This window comes from Euleptes europaea, chromosome 14 (assembly GCF_029931775.1).
Source record: "Euleptes europaea isolate rEulEur1 chromosome 14, rEulEur1.hap1, whole genome shotgun sequence".
Lineage (NCBI taxonomy): Eukaryota > Metazoa > Chordata > Lepidosauria > Squamata > Sphaerodactylidae > Euleptes > Euleptes europaea.
In genome coordinates this window covers 48,965,683-48,982,638 of record NC_079325.1, presented here as the reverse complement: position 1 = coordinate 48,982,638, position 16,956 = coordinate 48,965,683, and the positions used below count along the sequence as shown (strand labels likewise).

Sequence of the window (16,956 nt, the reverse complement as noted above, 5' to 3'; positions counted from 1 at the left end):
TAGTTCTGTTGTTCATTTTCGTGTTTGTTCTGTCTTTTGTAAGCTGCCTGTTTTCTAAAGAAGGGAAATGGCAGGATCCAAAGACTTTGAAATAAAGCAAACACCCTATAATCCACATTGCCATTTCAGGATAGCCTGCCTTTTGGCTCAGGGGCCTGGAATTGTCCGAGCTGGTAGGTTGATGCGGCGGAGGCCGTAATGCCGGCCAGACGCCCGTGCCTTTTGACATTTTACAAAACGCCTCTTCAAAGTCCTCGAGCGTTTCAGCTCCTTCGACTGATTTTGTACAGCTGGATTCCATTCGCAGGCATAAAGCTGGGAATGTTTCATGCACAATGCCCGAGTGTTTTCTGGGAATAAAGCTGCCCTTCTTCCCTTCTCCTTGCCCCCCCCCCTGCTACAAAAGGGGCTTTGCTGGGATTGCATAATGTTGGGGCTTGGAGGGGGGGTCTTCCTCAGAACACGTCGGGGGGTTATGAAATTCAGATGGTTTCAAATGGCCAAGATGGGCCCAGGGAGCAAAGTGATGAAATTGAACCATTTTGCTAATAGGCATTTCTGCCGCTTGGTTTCCGTGTCTCCTAATGTCCGGATTAATTGCCCTGAAAATCAACATATAGGTTATGATGTTTCCATTAAAGCTCAATTGAATCTTGGTGAATATAGACGGCGATATTTCCCTATGGAGTCGTCTGGTACAATAAGTTCTCTGTGGGCTTGTTGAACCGTCCTGTGTGAGGCCAAGGGGAGGCAAAAATGAATTCGGTTTCAGACATTAGTCTTAGTGAGTGGTTTTGAAAATCCTTTTTTTTGGGGGGGGGGGGAAATATCTTTTTCTTTCTCAGTACAGCCAGGCGACAACATACCCTTTGAAATATATTATTAAATCTTTCAGAGTATTGAGTTACAACTTCCCTACCTCCAATAAGAACTAAAATTATAGAACTGAAAACAAAGAGGCTATCCAGTGGGTTCTATGGACTATTACCGTTCATTTATGACGAGTTGCAGTTTAAAGTAGTAATGATTCAATGGGAAATATCTATCAGTAGGTGTTCCTGTTTCTTAACAAATAAAAGAGTGGTAGTTACTGAAAGAGTTGGTGGGTTTATACTAAAGCTCAGACGAGTTTAGTTGGATTGTTGATGACCCTAATTTTCTTCCAGTATGGAAGAATTTAAGATAGTCCCCATAAGGAGGTTTTCCATCCAGACACTAACTTCCTTCGCTTCACCAAGATATTACGCCATGTGCCCTTCAACCATGTCCTGGAGACTAGTGGTATCTGACAGGCCAGTTTCCCTCTTGGGGCAAACAGAGGGTTCCTTCTAATTCCTGTGGAACACCTGAACAGCTTTGGCTCCTCAAAGTCTACGGCCAGTGTGGCGTAGTGGTTCAAATGTGGGACTTGGACCTGGAAAACCCAGGTTTGAATTCCCACTTTGCCATGGAAGCTCACTGGGTGACTTTGGGTCAGCCTAACCTTCCCCACAGGGTTGTCGTGAGGATAAAATGGAAGAGAAGAGAACAATGTAAGCCGCTTTGGGCCCCCATTGGGGAGAAAGGTGGGATATAAATAAAAGTGAATAAATATGGCTTAGATCCAAAATTGTTTTTCCACTTACACTTGCCTAAGCAGAAATGCCTAGCTAGGGTTGCCAGCTCTTGGTTGGGAAATTCCTGGAGATTTTTGGGGTGGAGCCTGGGTAGGGTTGCCAGGTCCCTCTTTGCCACTGGTGGGAGGTTTTTGGGACGGAGCCTGAGGAGGGTGGGGTTTGGGGAGGAGAGGGACTTAGAATGCCATAGAGTCCATTTGCCAAAGCGGCCATTTTCTCCGAGGGAACTGATCTCTGCTGGAGATCAGCTGTAATAGCGGGAGATCTCCAGCTAGTACCTGGAAGTTGGCAACTCTAAGCCTGGGGAGGGCTGGGTTTGGGGAGGGAAGGAACCTCAGTGGGGTATAATGCCATAGAGTCCACCTTCCAAAGCAGCCATTTTCTCCAGGGCAACTGATCTTTGTAACCTGGAGACCAGTTGTCATTCTGGGAGATCTCCAGCTACCATCTGGAGACTGGCAATTATTCCGTTCATATCCTGCCTTGGGGCTCTCTTGCTTGTATGCTCTGAAGCCCTGCATCTCTGCTTCCCGCCTGGGAGTTGTCGAGTGCAGTCCTAGAGTTGAACCCTTCAAAGCCCATTAATTTCAATGGAAGGGTACAATTCTGCTTAGGAGTGCACTGGTGATTTCCTGCCCCTGTGAAGCTGCCATGCAACTAAAATGCTGCATGCTCTTTTAAGGGTTGTAGACTTGACCAGCCTAGCAAACCTTGTCACTTGCAGAAGCCGATACCACTGCTTGTCCCTAAGATCGGAACAAGCAACTTGTTGGTGGCTGAAGGCTTGGACATGGACTGGCAGTCTGCAAAGCGGATTTTGAGTTTTCTGGAAGGAGCAGGGATAGGGAGTCTTTAATAATAGTGAGCCAGCATGGTGTAGTGGTTAAGAGCGGTGGTTTGGAGCAGTGGACTCTGATCTGGAGAACCGGGTTTGATTCCCCACTCCTCCACATGAGCAGTGGCTAATCTGGTGAACCGGGTTGGTCTCACCACTCCTCCACATGAAGCCAGCTGGGTGACCTTGGGCTAGTCACAGCTCTCGTAGAGCTCTCTCAGCCTCACCTACCTCACAAGGTGTCTGTTGTGGGGAGGGGAAGGGAAGGAGATTGTAAGCTGGTTTGATTCTTCCTTAAGTGGTAGAGAAAGTCGGCATATAAAAACCAATGCTGCTTTTTCTTCTTCCTCCATATACAATTGGGGAAGGAAGGCAATCTTTAAAAAATGAAAGGCAGTTGCTGGCTCTCGCTTGCCATGAAAGAACAGTTCATTTTGCAACCATGAATCTCCTCAGACTTTTTCTTTGGGGGCGTTTTTTAAAAAAAAGCCATAATCAGCCTTTTAACAGGACTGTGAGTGTGCATGCGTGGTTTGCGCACATTTAGATTGCTGACCTTTTCCTGGCAAAGTGTTCAACAGTCTTGGTTATATGGGAGCTATGAAAGAGGATGTTGTAAAGAGCTTTATTCTATAAATGCATTGACCACAGGCAAAAAGCAAAACAAAAACAAAAAAAAAAACCTCTCGCTGAAAGATTTAATTCTTGTGTACACCCAGGCCATGGCTTTGAGCCATCTGTGTCCAGTTGGACATCCTGCCAGAGAAGCATTATGTTCGAACTTTCCAGCACTCAAATCCCCCTTGTAAAACGTTACATCGCTTCCTTTCCCACTATCTCTTGGCTGGGAAATTTAAAAGCAAGAGGTGCAACCCAGTGAGAATTAAGTGTTAAAAATACAGGGAACTGCAGCACAAAGTTTAATATTTAAACCCCACTGACTTCATCGGCTGCTTTGAAGGTCCCTTACGGATGGAAAAACAGAATAAAAATGTTTTATATTTACATCCTTTTTTCTAAAGAAACACCTTATTGAATGGAAGGTTTAACTTAATATAATTGAATGTTCAAAAACAGACAAAAAACAAAAGGGGGAAGGAAAGACCCAACCTCAAACATTAAAAGTTATATTAAAAGAAAGCGCAAATGTCAACTAATACAGGTTGATAAACTAAAACCACAATCCAAACGTGTTTCGGCCGGGGGGGGGGTTAGTTTTAGTTTATCAACCTGTGCTTTCTTTTAATATAATTTTTAATGTTTTTAATATAGATACCAGTGCTTTAAAATAAATATATTTCTATACATAATTGAGTCTTTTTCCACCCTAAACTTTGGGTACCCAGCTATAATTGAAGGTTTACATAATCATTCTAGATTTTTCTTCTGGTTGGTGTTACATTGTGTATGCGATTAATAGGGTTGCCAGCTCCCTCTTCGCCACCAGCGGGAGGTTTACGGGGTGGAGCCTGAGGAGGGCGGGGTTTGGGGAAGGGAGGGACCTCAATGCCCTAGAGTCCAATTGGCAAAGTGTACGTTTTCTCCAGGTGAACTGTTCTCTATTAGCTGGAGATCAGTTGTAATAGCAGGAGATCTCTAGCTACTACCTGGAGGTTGGCAACCCTAGCGATTAAGGGTTTTCAAACAATGCCTGACTTGATCCAGTTCTGCTGCCATGGCATTATCATAAGGAATAGTCAGCAGGGGGCCTTGGGCAGACCTACTGGTGGTCCCTGGCCCCAAAAGTGTCCAACTGTCCTTGACCAGAGCCTTTTCGTCTCTGGCTCCAGCCTGGTAGAACTCAAGTGCAAGACGGAGATATTCAGCCAGGCCTATGGTTGAGGACAGCGACGGTTCCACTCTGGCCGGCCTCCCTGCCCTTCCCCTCCCTTTCCCGCGTTCTTCCCTTCCTTCCCTCTTCCTCTTCCCTTTCTTTTCTTCCCCCTCCCTTGATTATTTCTCCCTGCTATTATTAGGGTTATTATTATAGGGGCGCCACCTGGAATGTAATTTTAATGAAGATTTTAAATGTTTTAATCTTGTAGGCTTGCACGGTATCTAATTTAATTGTATGTTATTTTATCTCTTGTTAGCCGCCCTGAACCTGACTTCGGTCGGGAAAGCGCAGAGTAAAAAATCAAATCAATCAATCAATAAGAAGGTGCATGGATTTATAGCAGCCGAGTTGTTCTAGCCCTGGTGTCATGTCATTACACTGCCTTGCACCCATTAACTTACTTTCCTTTCCTTTCAAGCTCCCATGACCACAGGTCTTCAGCAGTTAACTGGGAGGGTTTCCCCCCCCCCCTATTTCTTTAAGGAAAATATGTTGGAGAGATACTTGGCCACTGCCACTGTTATACTTGGATCTCTAAAAAGGTAAAGGTCCCCTGTGCAAGCACCAGGTCATTCCTGACCCATGGGGTGACGTCACATCCTGACGTTTCCTAGGCAGACTTTGTTTATGGGGTGGTTTGCCAGTGCCTTCCCCAGTCATCTTCCCTTTACCCCCAGCAAGATGGGTCCTCATTTGACCGACCTCGGAAGGATGGAAGGCTGAGTCAACCTTGTGCCGGCTACCTGAAACCAACTTCCGTTGGGATCGAACTCAGGTCGTGAGCAGAGCTTGGACTGCAGTCCTGCAGCTTACCACTCTGCGCCACGGGGCTCTTAGTACTTGGATCTCTCTCTGTGTGTAAAGTGCCTTCAAGTCGCAGCCGACTTATGGTGATCCCTTTTGGGGTTTTCATGGCAGGAGACTAACAGAGGTGGTTTGCCAGTGCCTTCCTCTGCACAGCAACCCTGGTATTCCTTGGTGGTCTCCCATCCAAATACTAACCAGGGCCGACCCTGCTTAGCTTCTGAGATCAGCAAAAAGGGGACTGTTTTATCACCAGTTACGGTGGCAGGTAGTTTCGTTAAAATAGGAGTGATCCATTGGTCACGTTGTGCTTTAAAATGGGGGCGCTCCAGCATCATGTGGGAGAGCGTATCGATTTTCTTCATATTACATGAGCAAAGTCTTGCTTGGTGGGTAAATTTTGATATCTTCCACTCAGCACTGCTGCTTCTTCAGACAAGCATGCATAAAGGCTCTTCGGAAACCCGGGACTGTTTAATTACTGAAATATGGTGGAGTTTGCAGAGGAAGAAGGATACCTAAGAATTGAGTAGAGCGTACTGGTTGAGCACGCATTGCTCCCATTAACAAACAAGCAGCTGTGTTTTTCGTACCAGTTGAAGCTTCCAGAGTGTTGTCTTCAGGGGCAGCCTCTGCATGCATAAGAATATTAAACAATAGTTTTAAATTAAAAGGCACTCTTTGTATTTAGATGATGCTCCCAGATGTTGCAGCAGGCATCACAGAAGAATTCTAGAGGGGCTCTATGTTAGTTTGTTCCAGCAAAAGAATCTTGTAGCACTGACACACACATACTTTTGTGTACGGCATGCATCTGAGGTTGACTTAGATCACAATAAATCCATTCGTCTTCCTACAAGGTTCCCTTTGTTGTTTCATTCGAGAAGAGGCATTCTCTCCTGTGTGTGAGAAAGGCAGCTGCCTCTTCTCAGATAGATTGTCGTGCAGGTAAAAACTGTAACTCAACAGGTATCAGTGAGACAGTTGATGCTGTCAATTAGGTAAGTATTCACAAGGTCAATACAATTCCTTTGACTTGTATCAGGTAGGGGGGCACAGTTTTTAGCCAAGGGTTTTTTAAACTGATTATTCTAAATGATCGACTAAATGTCATAATCCTAGCAAATATGCTATATGTAGTGATCAGAATCTTTTCGTTTTTTTTTAAAAAAATCTATTTTATATAAGAAGGGTACAGAAAGGGGAAATATATGTCATCCTCCAAGCTTCCACATAGATTAAATTTAAAAGGAAAGAGATCTCAAGATTCTTTAAAGTAAACAAAATTATGTTTCAACCGCTGAACCTCCACAACAACTAAATGTCTTAAACATATCTTCTATTATCAACGAAACGTCTTAAACATATCTTCTATTAAACGTCTTAAACATATGTATACTTTATATACCTCTATAAATTCTCTTTTAAGTTTCATTCAGCCTTATTGAATAATTTATTTATCACTTAAATAATAATCATAGAAAGTCTGCCATCTCATCTCGAATTCATCTGTTGATTTCATATTAACCAGTTGTGTTAGTTTGGCCTTACCACTAGATTTGATCTAGTAACTGGTAAAAGTACATTTGCTTAAGCAGTCAGAGTTCTGCTGCTTCGTATCTGCATTGTATACAGAAAGATCCTATGTTCAGTCCCCAGCATCCAAAAGGTTGGGTGAAATAAAACAATTAAATATATTTATTATAAAGTGCCTAAATAAAACAATGAAATATATTTATTATAAAGTGGTTATGCATATATTAAAAACAAGCCCACGTGGCAACCAACACAGGGTTGATGATCTAAAATCACATGCAAAACACGTTTCAGCCCTCAGGCTTTCTTCAGTGGTCTAATACAACATATTTTGCACATGTGAAATTTCAAGTACAAATGTAATCATTTGTATCTGTATAGTGTCAGCCAGAGTATATATTATAAGATGTAATCTAAGTGAGTGTTGCAAAACTGTATTTGGTAAACTATCTCTTTTGGTTGATGAGGAGGCGCATACTCTGAATGTAATGCCAGCCTGGTCTAGAAAGAATTATTTTAACTACACTCCTTGGATGCGTGCTTATACATAAATATAGTTTAGCAACACTCACTTGAATTACAAAAGTTTTCGCCCAAGCTTTTGGATACCCAACTTGGTTTTTAGGTTGGGTCTTTCCCCCCTCTGTTTTGTCCAGTCCCCAGCATCTCCAGTTAAAAGGGTAGTAGGGGGATGTGAAAGATCATACAGATCCACTGCAGTTAGAGCAAACAGTACTGCTCTTGATAGACCAAGGGTCTGATGGAGTATAAGGCAGCTTCATGTGTTTGGGGAGGGGCTGTGGCTCAGTGGTAGAACATCTGCTTGGCATGCAGAAAGTCCCAGGTTCAATTCCCCGGCATCTCCAGTTAAAGGGTCTAGGCAAGTACAGTAGGTGATGTGAAAGACCTCTACCTGAGACCCTGGAGAGCCACTGCCAGTCTGAGTAGACAATATTGACTTAGATGGACCTTGATGGTCTGATTCAGTATAAGGCAGCTTCATGTGTTCATGTGTGTTTCTATATAGCATGCAGTGCATACAAGCTAAAAACTCCATCCCTGGATCTCCGACAATACTACGAGGAATCCTGGGCTACACCAATTTGATCTTGCGTTAAAAGAGGGCCTACTGTCCTCTCCCCTGAGACCTTAAAGAGCCAGTACTGGTCCAGTGTGGGTCAGAGTAGACAATGGAGGCCTAGACCGGACAACAACTCTATATAAGGCAGCTTTGTGTGTTCCTGGGAAGGCAAAATTCCTTGCGCTGCCCGTGCTTGCTCCCGATCCCTTCCTGCAGCTGCCCCCTCATTCCACCAGACTGCTCCAGAGAGGCTAATGTGTTCACAATCCATCTTTCCACCTCTTCTTACCTCTCCCTATACAGCTCTGGAAGATGTCTGTGCAAAGCTGGCGCAACGGGTCCGAAATGTGTCGAATGTCAAGCAGGGTATTCCAAGTTCAACAAAAGCATTTGCGAACCATGTTGGTGCAATAACCATTCCAAGAACTGCAATCGCGAGACAGGTAAATCCAGGGCTGGTGGGGCAGAGGGAATAAGGCAACGGAAGGGTAGGGAAGGGGGTTTCTCCTCTCCTGCAAGTCTTCATGGGTCATTATTTTTTTAGTCAGCACGTGATAAAAATGTACGCACAAATTGACCAGCTTGACCTGGGTAGCCTAGCCCGACCTCGTCAGATCTTGGAAGTTAAGCAGGGTCGGCCCTTGTCAGTACTTGGATGGGAGACCACCAAGGAATACCAGGTCACTATGCAGAGGCAGGCCATGGCAAACCATCCATGAATGTCTCTTGCCTTGACAGCCCTATGGAGTCGCCGCAAGTCTGCTGTAACTTGACAGCAGAAAAAGAAAAGGGAGTGGCAGAATGGACCCAATCTAAATCATCTGTACATTCTTGGCTCAGGCAAGACTCACTAGTTTGGTCAGGACTCAGGCATAGCTGACGCACGGAAGGCTGCTAGGAGGTGTCTTCGTTTAAATGATTGGGACATTAAGTGCCAAAGAAGATTTCGATTAGAATACCAATGGAGAACTGAGAGCCACTGAAGTTGGTCAATTTCATTAAAGCAGGGACTGACATGCAACTGAAGAAAGCTTTTTGAAAAGGGACTGATACCAGACCCCCCTTTTTACAGTTCCAACAAGTGCTGAAATTGATCATTACTGACTTATTGTGTGTATCATTCATCAGATGTTGGTGGTATTCATTGTATTATGTTATTTCATGCCTTTGAGATCTGGTTATTCCTTATGAGTGACTGTATCTATGTATATGTGGTTAATTACATTATGTTTAATATTTGAGTCCTTAAGAGTCTTCATGTTAGTACTATAGACGATTTATATATTATCTAGAATTTGGTTTGGCCACAGTGCGGTTGTTGTTTTTGCATAGCCAAAGACTCACTAGCTAGCATATCCGAGAGCCACTACAGGTTGAGTATCCTTAATCCAGACATCCGATAGCCAGTCTTCTCCAAAAACCGGACCTTTTGAGCCAGCGTGCAGGGATTACTCGCAGGCCCTCAGCAGGGCCGCCAGATCAGTGGAATCAACCTTGGCGATCGATGGGGTGACAGATGTCACAGCCAGATCGCCCTCACATCCCTTAGCAGTGGCATCGATGGTTCAATGCACACAAGCTTATTTAAAATATTGTTTAAAATTACATTCAGGCTACGTGCGTAAAGTATATATAAAACATAAATGAATTTCGTGTTTAGACTCGGGTCCCATCCCCAAGAGATCTCATTGTGTATATGCAAAAATTCAAAAATATTCCGAAATCCGGAAAGATCCGAAATAAGGACTGCTTCTGGTCCCAAGCAGTTCAGACAAGGGATACTCAACCTGTACTGGTGACTTGCTACAAAACCAGCGGAGTGCCTACAGTTTATGCAGAGAGAGAAGCACATCCGGTAACACTGAAAGCAAGTATACCTGGCCTGCGTGCGTCACTTCTTTCATGACTGGTGTTATTTGCACACAGTAAAATAAATAGGAAATATAAATATTTATCTGCATGTTGTATGCTTGGGCAGTAGGAACATTATTTAATACATGTGTTTTGAGCGCCCTCTAGTGGCTTCCTGGAGTATCAATGGTATTTTCTCTGGGGGATATGTAAAAGGAAACTTGCCTTTTGGTGGTTTCTGCCTTCCAGCGTGGACGCCTTGGTTACCTATACAACCATCTGAATCTCCATGGAGGGAGAAATCATCCTTGTGCATGTGTGTGGATATAGTCTTCTATAAAGGTGGTGATTGGAAGTGCAAGGACCTGTTGGCTTAATGTTGCATCATTCTCCCCACCCCGAAGCTCATTCCTAACTGATGAAAATCCCATTAGGAGAATGGATGCATGCCATGACCTGCAGCCACATTGCTGCAGAGGGACCAAGCTTGGTAGCAGAGTCTTGGACTCCATCCATGGCCAGCCATTCTGCAGCTAAGCGGGAAGGAGGGAGGACGGTGACAGGGAGAGACTCTTCATCAGCCAGCCTCAGTAGCTGCCATCCAGTCCCTCCTTTACCAGGCTGCCAGTTGGCAGGAAAATGAGGAAGGGAAAGCTACCTCTGTTCCCTAGGTTTGCTTCCACCCATTTATTTGTTTGTTTTTATTTTATTAAATTTGTATCCCGCCCTTCCCAGCAAAAGCCAGGCTCAGGGCAGCTCACAATAGGCTTAAAACACAAATGCCCTTGACCCACTGTGGCCATTTATGCCTGGGAGGTTTTGCCTTCGGTTTGCCGCTGTCTAGATGCACATTTTCCCCATCCAGATTCTCAAAACTCTGCATGGGGCCTTATGGTTTAGTTTTGAGAATTTGGATGGGGAAAATGTGCATCAAGAGAGCGGCAAACCAAAGGCAAAACCGCCCAGGCATAAATGGCCAATAAGTCATCTTAAAACAATGCTCATAAATAAAAAACCCTGACCTGGATGGCCCAGGCTAAACTGATCTTGTCACATCTCAGAAGCTAAGCAGGGTCAGCCCTGGTTAATATTTGGATGCGGGGACCACCAAGGAATACCAGGGTTGCTGTGCAGAGGAAGGCACTGGCAAACCACCTCTGCTAGTCTCTTGGCATGAAAACCCCAAAAAGGGGTCGCCATAAGTCGGCTGCGACCTGAAGGCATTTTACACACACACATAAATAAAACCAACCCCATAAAACCAGAAATATCAAACATTTGGCTCGCTTATTGCAGCATAAGAAGCCACAGCAAGCCTGTGGGCAGCCATAGGCCCCCCACCATATAATTCAGATGACAGCAGCAAAAAAAGGGGGGGTTGGGAGGCCAGCATTGATGGAGAAAACCGTAGCTGGCCTCAACCATAGGCCTGGTGGAATAGCTCCGTCTTACAGGCCCTGCGGAATTCCCTAAGATCCCGCATGGTCCTGGTCTCATTAGAGAGACTATTCCACTAGAGGCCAGACAGACATCTTTGGGCCGGGATCGACCAGGGGATTATCATTTGCTTAATGAAGTTTATGTCTGAGATTCCCTTTCTTATTTACCTTGAGTTTTGCTCTTATAAAATAACCATGGGCTGATGAGACTCACTGGAAAAGATAATAATTCTAGGAATAGTTTAAGGTAGTAGGAAAAGAGAAAGACCCAACATGAGATGGATTGACTCTATAGAGGAAGCCATGGCCCTCAGGTTGCAAGACCGGAGCAAAGTTGTTAATGATAGGACGTTTTGGAGGTCATTAATTCATAGGGTTGCCATCAGTTGAAAGCAACTTGATACATGCAATCGATACGATAAGAAAAAAATTGTTTCACTTGCAGGAGGTTCCAAGTTCATTCCCCCTCTTAAAAGGATCTCAGATATCAGGGCTGCGAAAGAACCCCCTCGATGTCTTGGAGAGCAGCTGCTAGTCCCGGTTTGGGATTTCAGGGCTTGACGGGAGAGACAGTGGTCTCCCCATAAGACAGCTTTGTATGGTCACCTTCCCCATCAGGAAGTATCCGATTTATGACTTGAAACCAGGACTGTGCGGGGCACGCACTCGTTCTGTCCAGTTGCACCGGAGATTGTCCCTCCAGTCAATGCTTTTTTCTAACCCTGCTAAAAAAAAAGGGGAAGAATATTCTTGAACCTGCTGCACATCCAAGGTACTTTTTACAAAGTAGGCATGTGGGTGTTCACAGGTATTCATACAAAAACAGAGTTGCACTTACCTGTAACTGTTGTTCATCGTGTGTTCTTCTGTGTAGGCACACATGGGACTGCACAGAAAACACGAAGATAAACCCTAGTTTTTTATTAATCACACATGATAACCCAGGGTCTTGCTCTTACTCTTCGAGTAGGGCCTTTGATGCCTCTAGTTTACATATGGGTGTCTGGTATGGAGTTTCTGTGGGCACCGGCACTGCTCTGTATTTAGGTGCCTTTCTCTGGGTGAGGGGGCTTCCTAAAGCCCTCTCTACTAGTACAGGTTGTTAAGTAGGCTGGTTCTGTTCTTGCCACATTCTGCTGTGCTGTGGCAGTGGTAGCTTCCTCTTCCTCCTGCTGTTTTTGGCCAGTCCCTTGCGGATCTCCTGCTGATTAGCCTCACCTTCTGGCATCTCTTCTCCTTTTATGTCGTCAAAGGGGCTCCACCCTCTGGAGTAAAAAGCTTCAGGTCACTTTGACTTGCTTCTTGAGAGACAGCGTGGTGTAGTGGTTAAGAGCGGTGGACTCTGACCTGGAGAACCGGGTTTGATTCCCCACTCCTCCACATGAGCGGTGGAGGCTAATCTGGTGAACCGGGTTGGTTTCCCCACTCCTACACATGAAGCCAACTGGATGGCCTTGGGCTAGTCACAGTTCTCTTAGAGCTCTCTCAGCCCCACCTACCTCACAGGTTGTCTGTTGTGGGGAGGGGAAGGTGATTGTAAGCCATTTTGAATCTCCCTTAAGTGGCAGAGAAAGTCAACATATAAAAACCAACTCTTCTTCTTACAAACTTGTTCAGCATCTCTCAATCTCTCAGTGACTCAAGACCAGTTTTTCTCAGCTGCTGAGAATTTGTTAGGCTAGGATAGATGTGTGGGATCGGTATCAGAAAACCACAACTGTTTCAGAACATGACAGCCAGTTCATTAACTTCGGGATCCACCATGTTTATCATATCTCAGTAAGGATGGAACAGCTTCATGGGTTTCTGGGTGCAATTCAGAGTACTGGTTTTGACCTCTCAGTGGCTTTGGGACCAGGGCATGAAGATCCGTCTTCTCATGTAGGAGCTGACCTGCATGTTAAGATGGTCAATAGAGGCCCTGCTTCAGGTACCTCTGCCTTCAGTGGCTAGGTGGGTGCCTATCAGGGTCAGCGCATTTTGTTTACCACACATTTCTGGAGTTTTAATTGATGCATTTCCCCCAAAATTCTATTGCTTTGGCATTTTGGATCAAATGTTGCATCGGTTCGAAATTTTCAGTAAGCTACTTTGGACCTTAACCTAATGAAAATAAATGCATTTGGTTACCTGTTTTGGAAGAAATTGCCCCTCTCTTGGTCTCTTTGGTGAGGGGGAGAACCAACCACACTTGCAATCTAAATCAGAAGCACCTTTATTTCACCAGCTTCTACATTTCTGATTTTGTTTTGTAGGCACTTGTCTGGACTGTCAAGGAAACACTGAAGGTGCTTATTGTGAAAAATGCAAAGACCAGACCTACCAAAATATCTCACATCGCCATGAGTGTCTCCGGTGTCCCTGCTCCACAGTGTTTTCCACTGGCAGCTGTCGAATAAGTAAGGCTGTTATCTACAAATTTACCTTTGATCGAGACATCTGTGCTAGTGGACAGTTGAACACACTGAACCTTTGCCTGGCTGTGCGCACAAACACATTTGATATTGTTGTTGGGCTCCACCAGCTTTATTGACCCACGCAGAGTATTGTGATGGTCAATAGCACAAACAGACATAGAAAGGATTACAGGCGTCGGAGAGAAATTATGCTGCTAATCTGGGGAACCGGGTTGGTTTCCCCACTCCTGTACATGAAGCCAGCTGGGTGACCTTGGGCTAGTCACAGCTCTCTTAGAGCTCTCTCAGCCCTACCTACCTCACAGGGTGTCTGTTGTGGGGAGGGGAAGGGAAGGTGATTGTAAGCCAGTTTGATTCTTCCTTAAGTGGTAGAGAAAGTCGTCGTATAAAAACCAACTCTTCTTCTGCCTCAGAAATACTTCTTTCGTGGAATGTGCAAGATAAAAATTTTTGGGGGATAAATGAATGGATGGATCAGTGCTTTGACTCTGTGTACAGCAGGCTCATATGTTCCATTTGGCAACCAAGGAATGGTGGCAGTGTGCCAGATTTTGCCAATGGGGTGTTTTTTTTCTTCCTCCAGAGTCTGGTCACCACATCCCAACCTGTGACAAGTGTAAACCTGGCTACACGGGTGCCCTCTGCACCCAGTGTGACAATGGCTACTACAACTCTGACAGCATCTGCATAAAATGTCAGTGTAATGGGAACGTTGACCCAGCCCGATCACCGCGAGTCTGCAAGCCAGACACGGGAGAATGCGTCGGCTGCCTTTACCACACGGCTGGGTTTCATTGTGAAACGTGTCGGGAGGGTTACGTGAGGAATCCCGAGGGAGGAAACTGCACCAAGAAAGGTAACGTTGTCTCCTGTCGTTCGTGTTTAGAGTACTCTTGACATATTCCCCTTTCTTGACCTTATTTATACAATTCTCTATTTTATTTATAGTTTGTGACCATACCTCATCTAAACTTATTGTGTCTCTATTTTTCTGAAATGTTGTTAGCTTAATTAAAACTTATATTTCTTTAACTTTAACCAGCCATTCCTGGCTGGTTAAAATGCATTGTGCTCAGTCAGGCCGGAATGATGAATATGAAGACAAAGAAATAAGCTGTAGCATAGGAATCCTGTTGTTATTTTATTGTGTATACAGATATATTGTATTTTAAATAATGAAGATTGCCTTTTTTCCCTGCTTCTTTTAGTTGCTGTTATTGTTATTGTTGTTTCCCAATTAAAAAAAAAGAATACCCTTGACAAGAGCAGAAAATGTGTGGGATAGGAGAGATCTGTGCCTGGATCATCTAATGAGTCTGTTAAAATCAGTCGGGTGGGGGGACAAACCGATTTTCATTAAACAGGGCTGTGCTGAGAGGGTTTAACCTTTTCTCTATGGCTTTTTTTGTGGTTAGACTGGAACCTGTGCAATGCTACTATTAGCCCCATGGAGGAGAAAAGACAGGCATTAGTTTCACATCTGTCCATTGATCCCTCTACAGTGGTCAGTCAAAGCTTGGAAGAACATTAGACTGAGAAAACAGTGCGGGACCAAAGGTTATACTCCTTTGAGATACATTTGAGATCCATTTCCTTTGAGACACATTATTCCATTGAATTCAGTAGGCCCTGTGTCTCCTTTTGAATAAGTGTGAGGACCTCAAGAGATCTGTCAGGGATAAACCATGTAAAGTGTGGCTTTGCCCCTTGGTATCCCCTGATTATTGGTGCTAGCTCCCGCACTGCTGATTCAACACCAAGGTGATATATGCCCTAGAAAAGTTTGGAATGTAAAGGAGTCCACTTTATAATCCAAATCATATGAGCAGGAGTATTTCCAAACAATTGTTTGGAATGGTGCATAAATCACAATATTTAACATAGGGTGCTGACTGTTGTCCCCACATGAGCTGTTCCTCCATTGGTGGTCACTGTCAAAATCAGGTATAGGTAGGGCTCGAAGTCTTCACTGATCAGTTTGGCCAAGTAAAGCTATAGTCATTGATTAGAAGAAGAGCCCGATTTTATAGCCCGATTTTCTCTACCTTTAAGGAATCTCAAAGTGGCTTACAATCGCCTTCCCTTCCTCTCCCCACAACAGACACCCTGTGAAGTAGGTGGGGCTTACAGAGTTTGGAGAGAACTGTGACTAGCCCAAGGTCATCCAGCAGGCTTCATGTGTAGGCGTGGTTCACTAGATTAGAGTCCACTGCTCATGTGGAGGAGTGGGGGAATCATACCCGGTTCTCCAGATGAGAGTCCTCCACTCTTAACCACTACACACTGTCTCTCAAATTACAATTTGCCTTTTACCAGTTAATCTGTACGATGCCAACGAGCAAGAGCTCTGCAGGCCACACAAATGTCTCCAGATAGCAAATTTGATGCAAAAGAAAATCTGTATCCAAACCTGGCAGAAACAAGACCAATGTTCCTGAAACCATAGTGAATGGCAACTGCAAGTTCATGTGCAAAAATGTCCCCTTTAAGACAACAAAGTTCATTATGCAGGGCAAGTGAGAAAAAGGTGTGATTTTTACCTAAGGGCCGGTCATTAGTGAGAGTTTTTCTTAACTAGCAGCAGTACCAGAACAAGCCAATGTCAAAAGTTTGGAAGTATTTGCTATAGGCATCCAGGAAAACAAATTTCACTATTGAATTCCTATTTGGGGTTTGCAGTTCCTGGCTTTCTGTTGTTGTTCGAGGTTGTGACGAAAGACTGGGAAGAAATTGGTCTCTTAGGTCTATTGATATCAAATCCACTTGCCATTTTCTTTTTTTTAAAAAAACCTTGTAGAACCCATTTCTGGTCCAGAAGGCAGAGGACTCGTCCCTCCGTCTCCAAACATCAGCGTGGCTACAGCTTTCCCAACGATAGCCATCAACACCACGTTAATCCAGACAACGGTACTGTCCGTTTTCCCCATCGGCTCCTCCGACAACAGCACCTCGACTTTGGCCGACGTCTCGTGGACCCAGTTCAACATCATCATTCTTACGGTCATCATAATTTTGGTGGTTCTGCTGATGGGCTTTGTGGGTGCCGTCTACACGTACCGCGAATATCAGAACCGGAAACTGAACGCTCCCTTCTGGACCATTGAGCTCAAGGAAGACAATATCAGCTTTAGCAGCTACCATGACAGCATTCCCAATGCAGACGTCTCAGGCTTGTTGGAGGATGATGGGAATGAGGTGGCGCCCAACGGTCAGCTGACGTTAACCACGCCCATGCATAACTACAAAGCGTAACAGAAACAGAAACAGAATAATTTACTTCAAAGCCTCTAAGTGGAGCAAATTAGTACAGTGTTCATTGGGGGAAGTACCACTCGATGATGCTGCTGTTCCGGACAAAGAAAATGGAGGTACTTCCCCTGCGTTGGCATGGCAAGGCTTTGTTGACAGCAACTGAGGGTTGGGCAGCGGAGATGCTAGAGGAGTTTCAGGTAAAGATTGTATTGGGTTCATAATTTCCCATCAAAATGGCATTATGGACGTTAACTTGTATTTAAAAGGGGGGGGTGCTTTGAAATATAT

General features: G+C 44.6%; 1 protein-coding gene across 1 annotated transcript in view; it reads left to right on the top strand.

The window, feature by feature from the left end:
* The window catches only part of MEGF9 (multiple EGF like domains 9), a 99,170-nt gene extending 82,502 nt beyond the window's left edge, over positions 1 to 16,668 (top strand). The window contains exons 3-6 of the mRNA XM_056860155.1: positions 8,013 to 8,152; positions 13,255 to 13,398; positions 14,000 to 14,272; positions 16,214 to 16,668. Coding sequence (XP_056716133.1) covers positions 8,013 to 8,152; positions 13,255 to 13,398; positions 14,000 to 14,272; positions 16,214 to 16,668 — 1,012 coding nt within the window. The remainder of the gene's footprint in view (positions 1 to 8,012; positions 8,153 to 13,254; positions 13,399 to 13,999; positions 14,273 to 16,213) is intronic.
* The last annotated feature ends 288 nt before the right edge of the window (positions 16,669 to 16,956 follow it).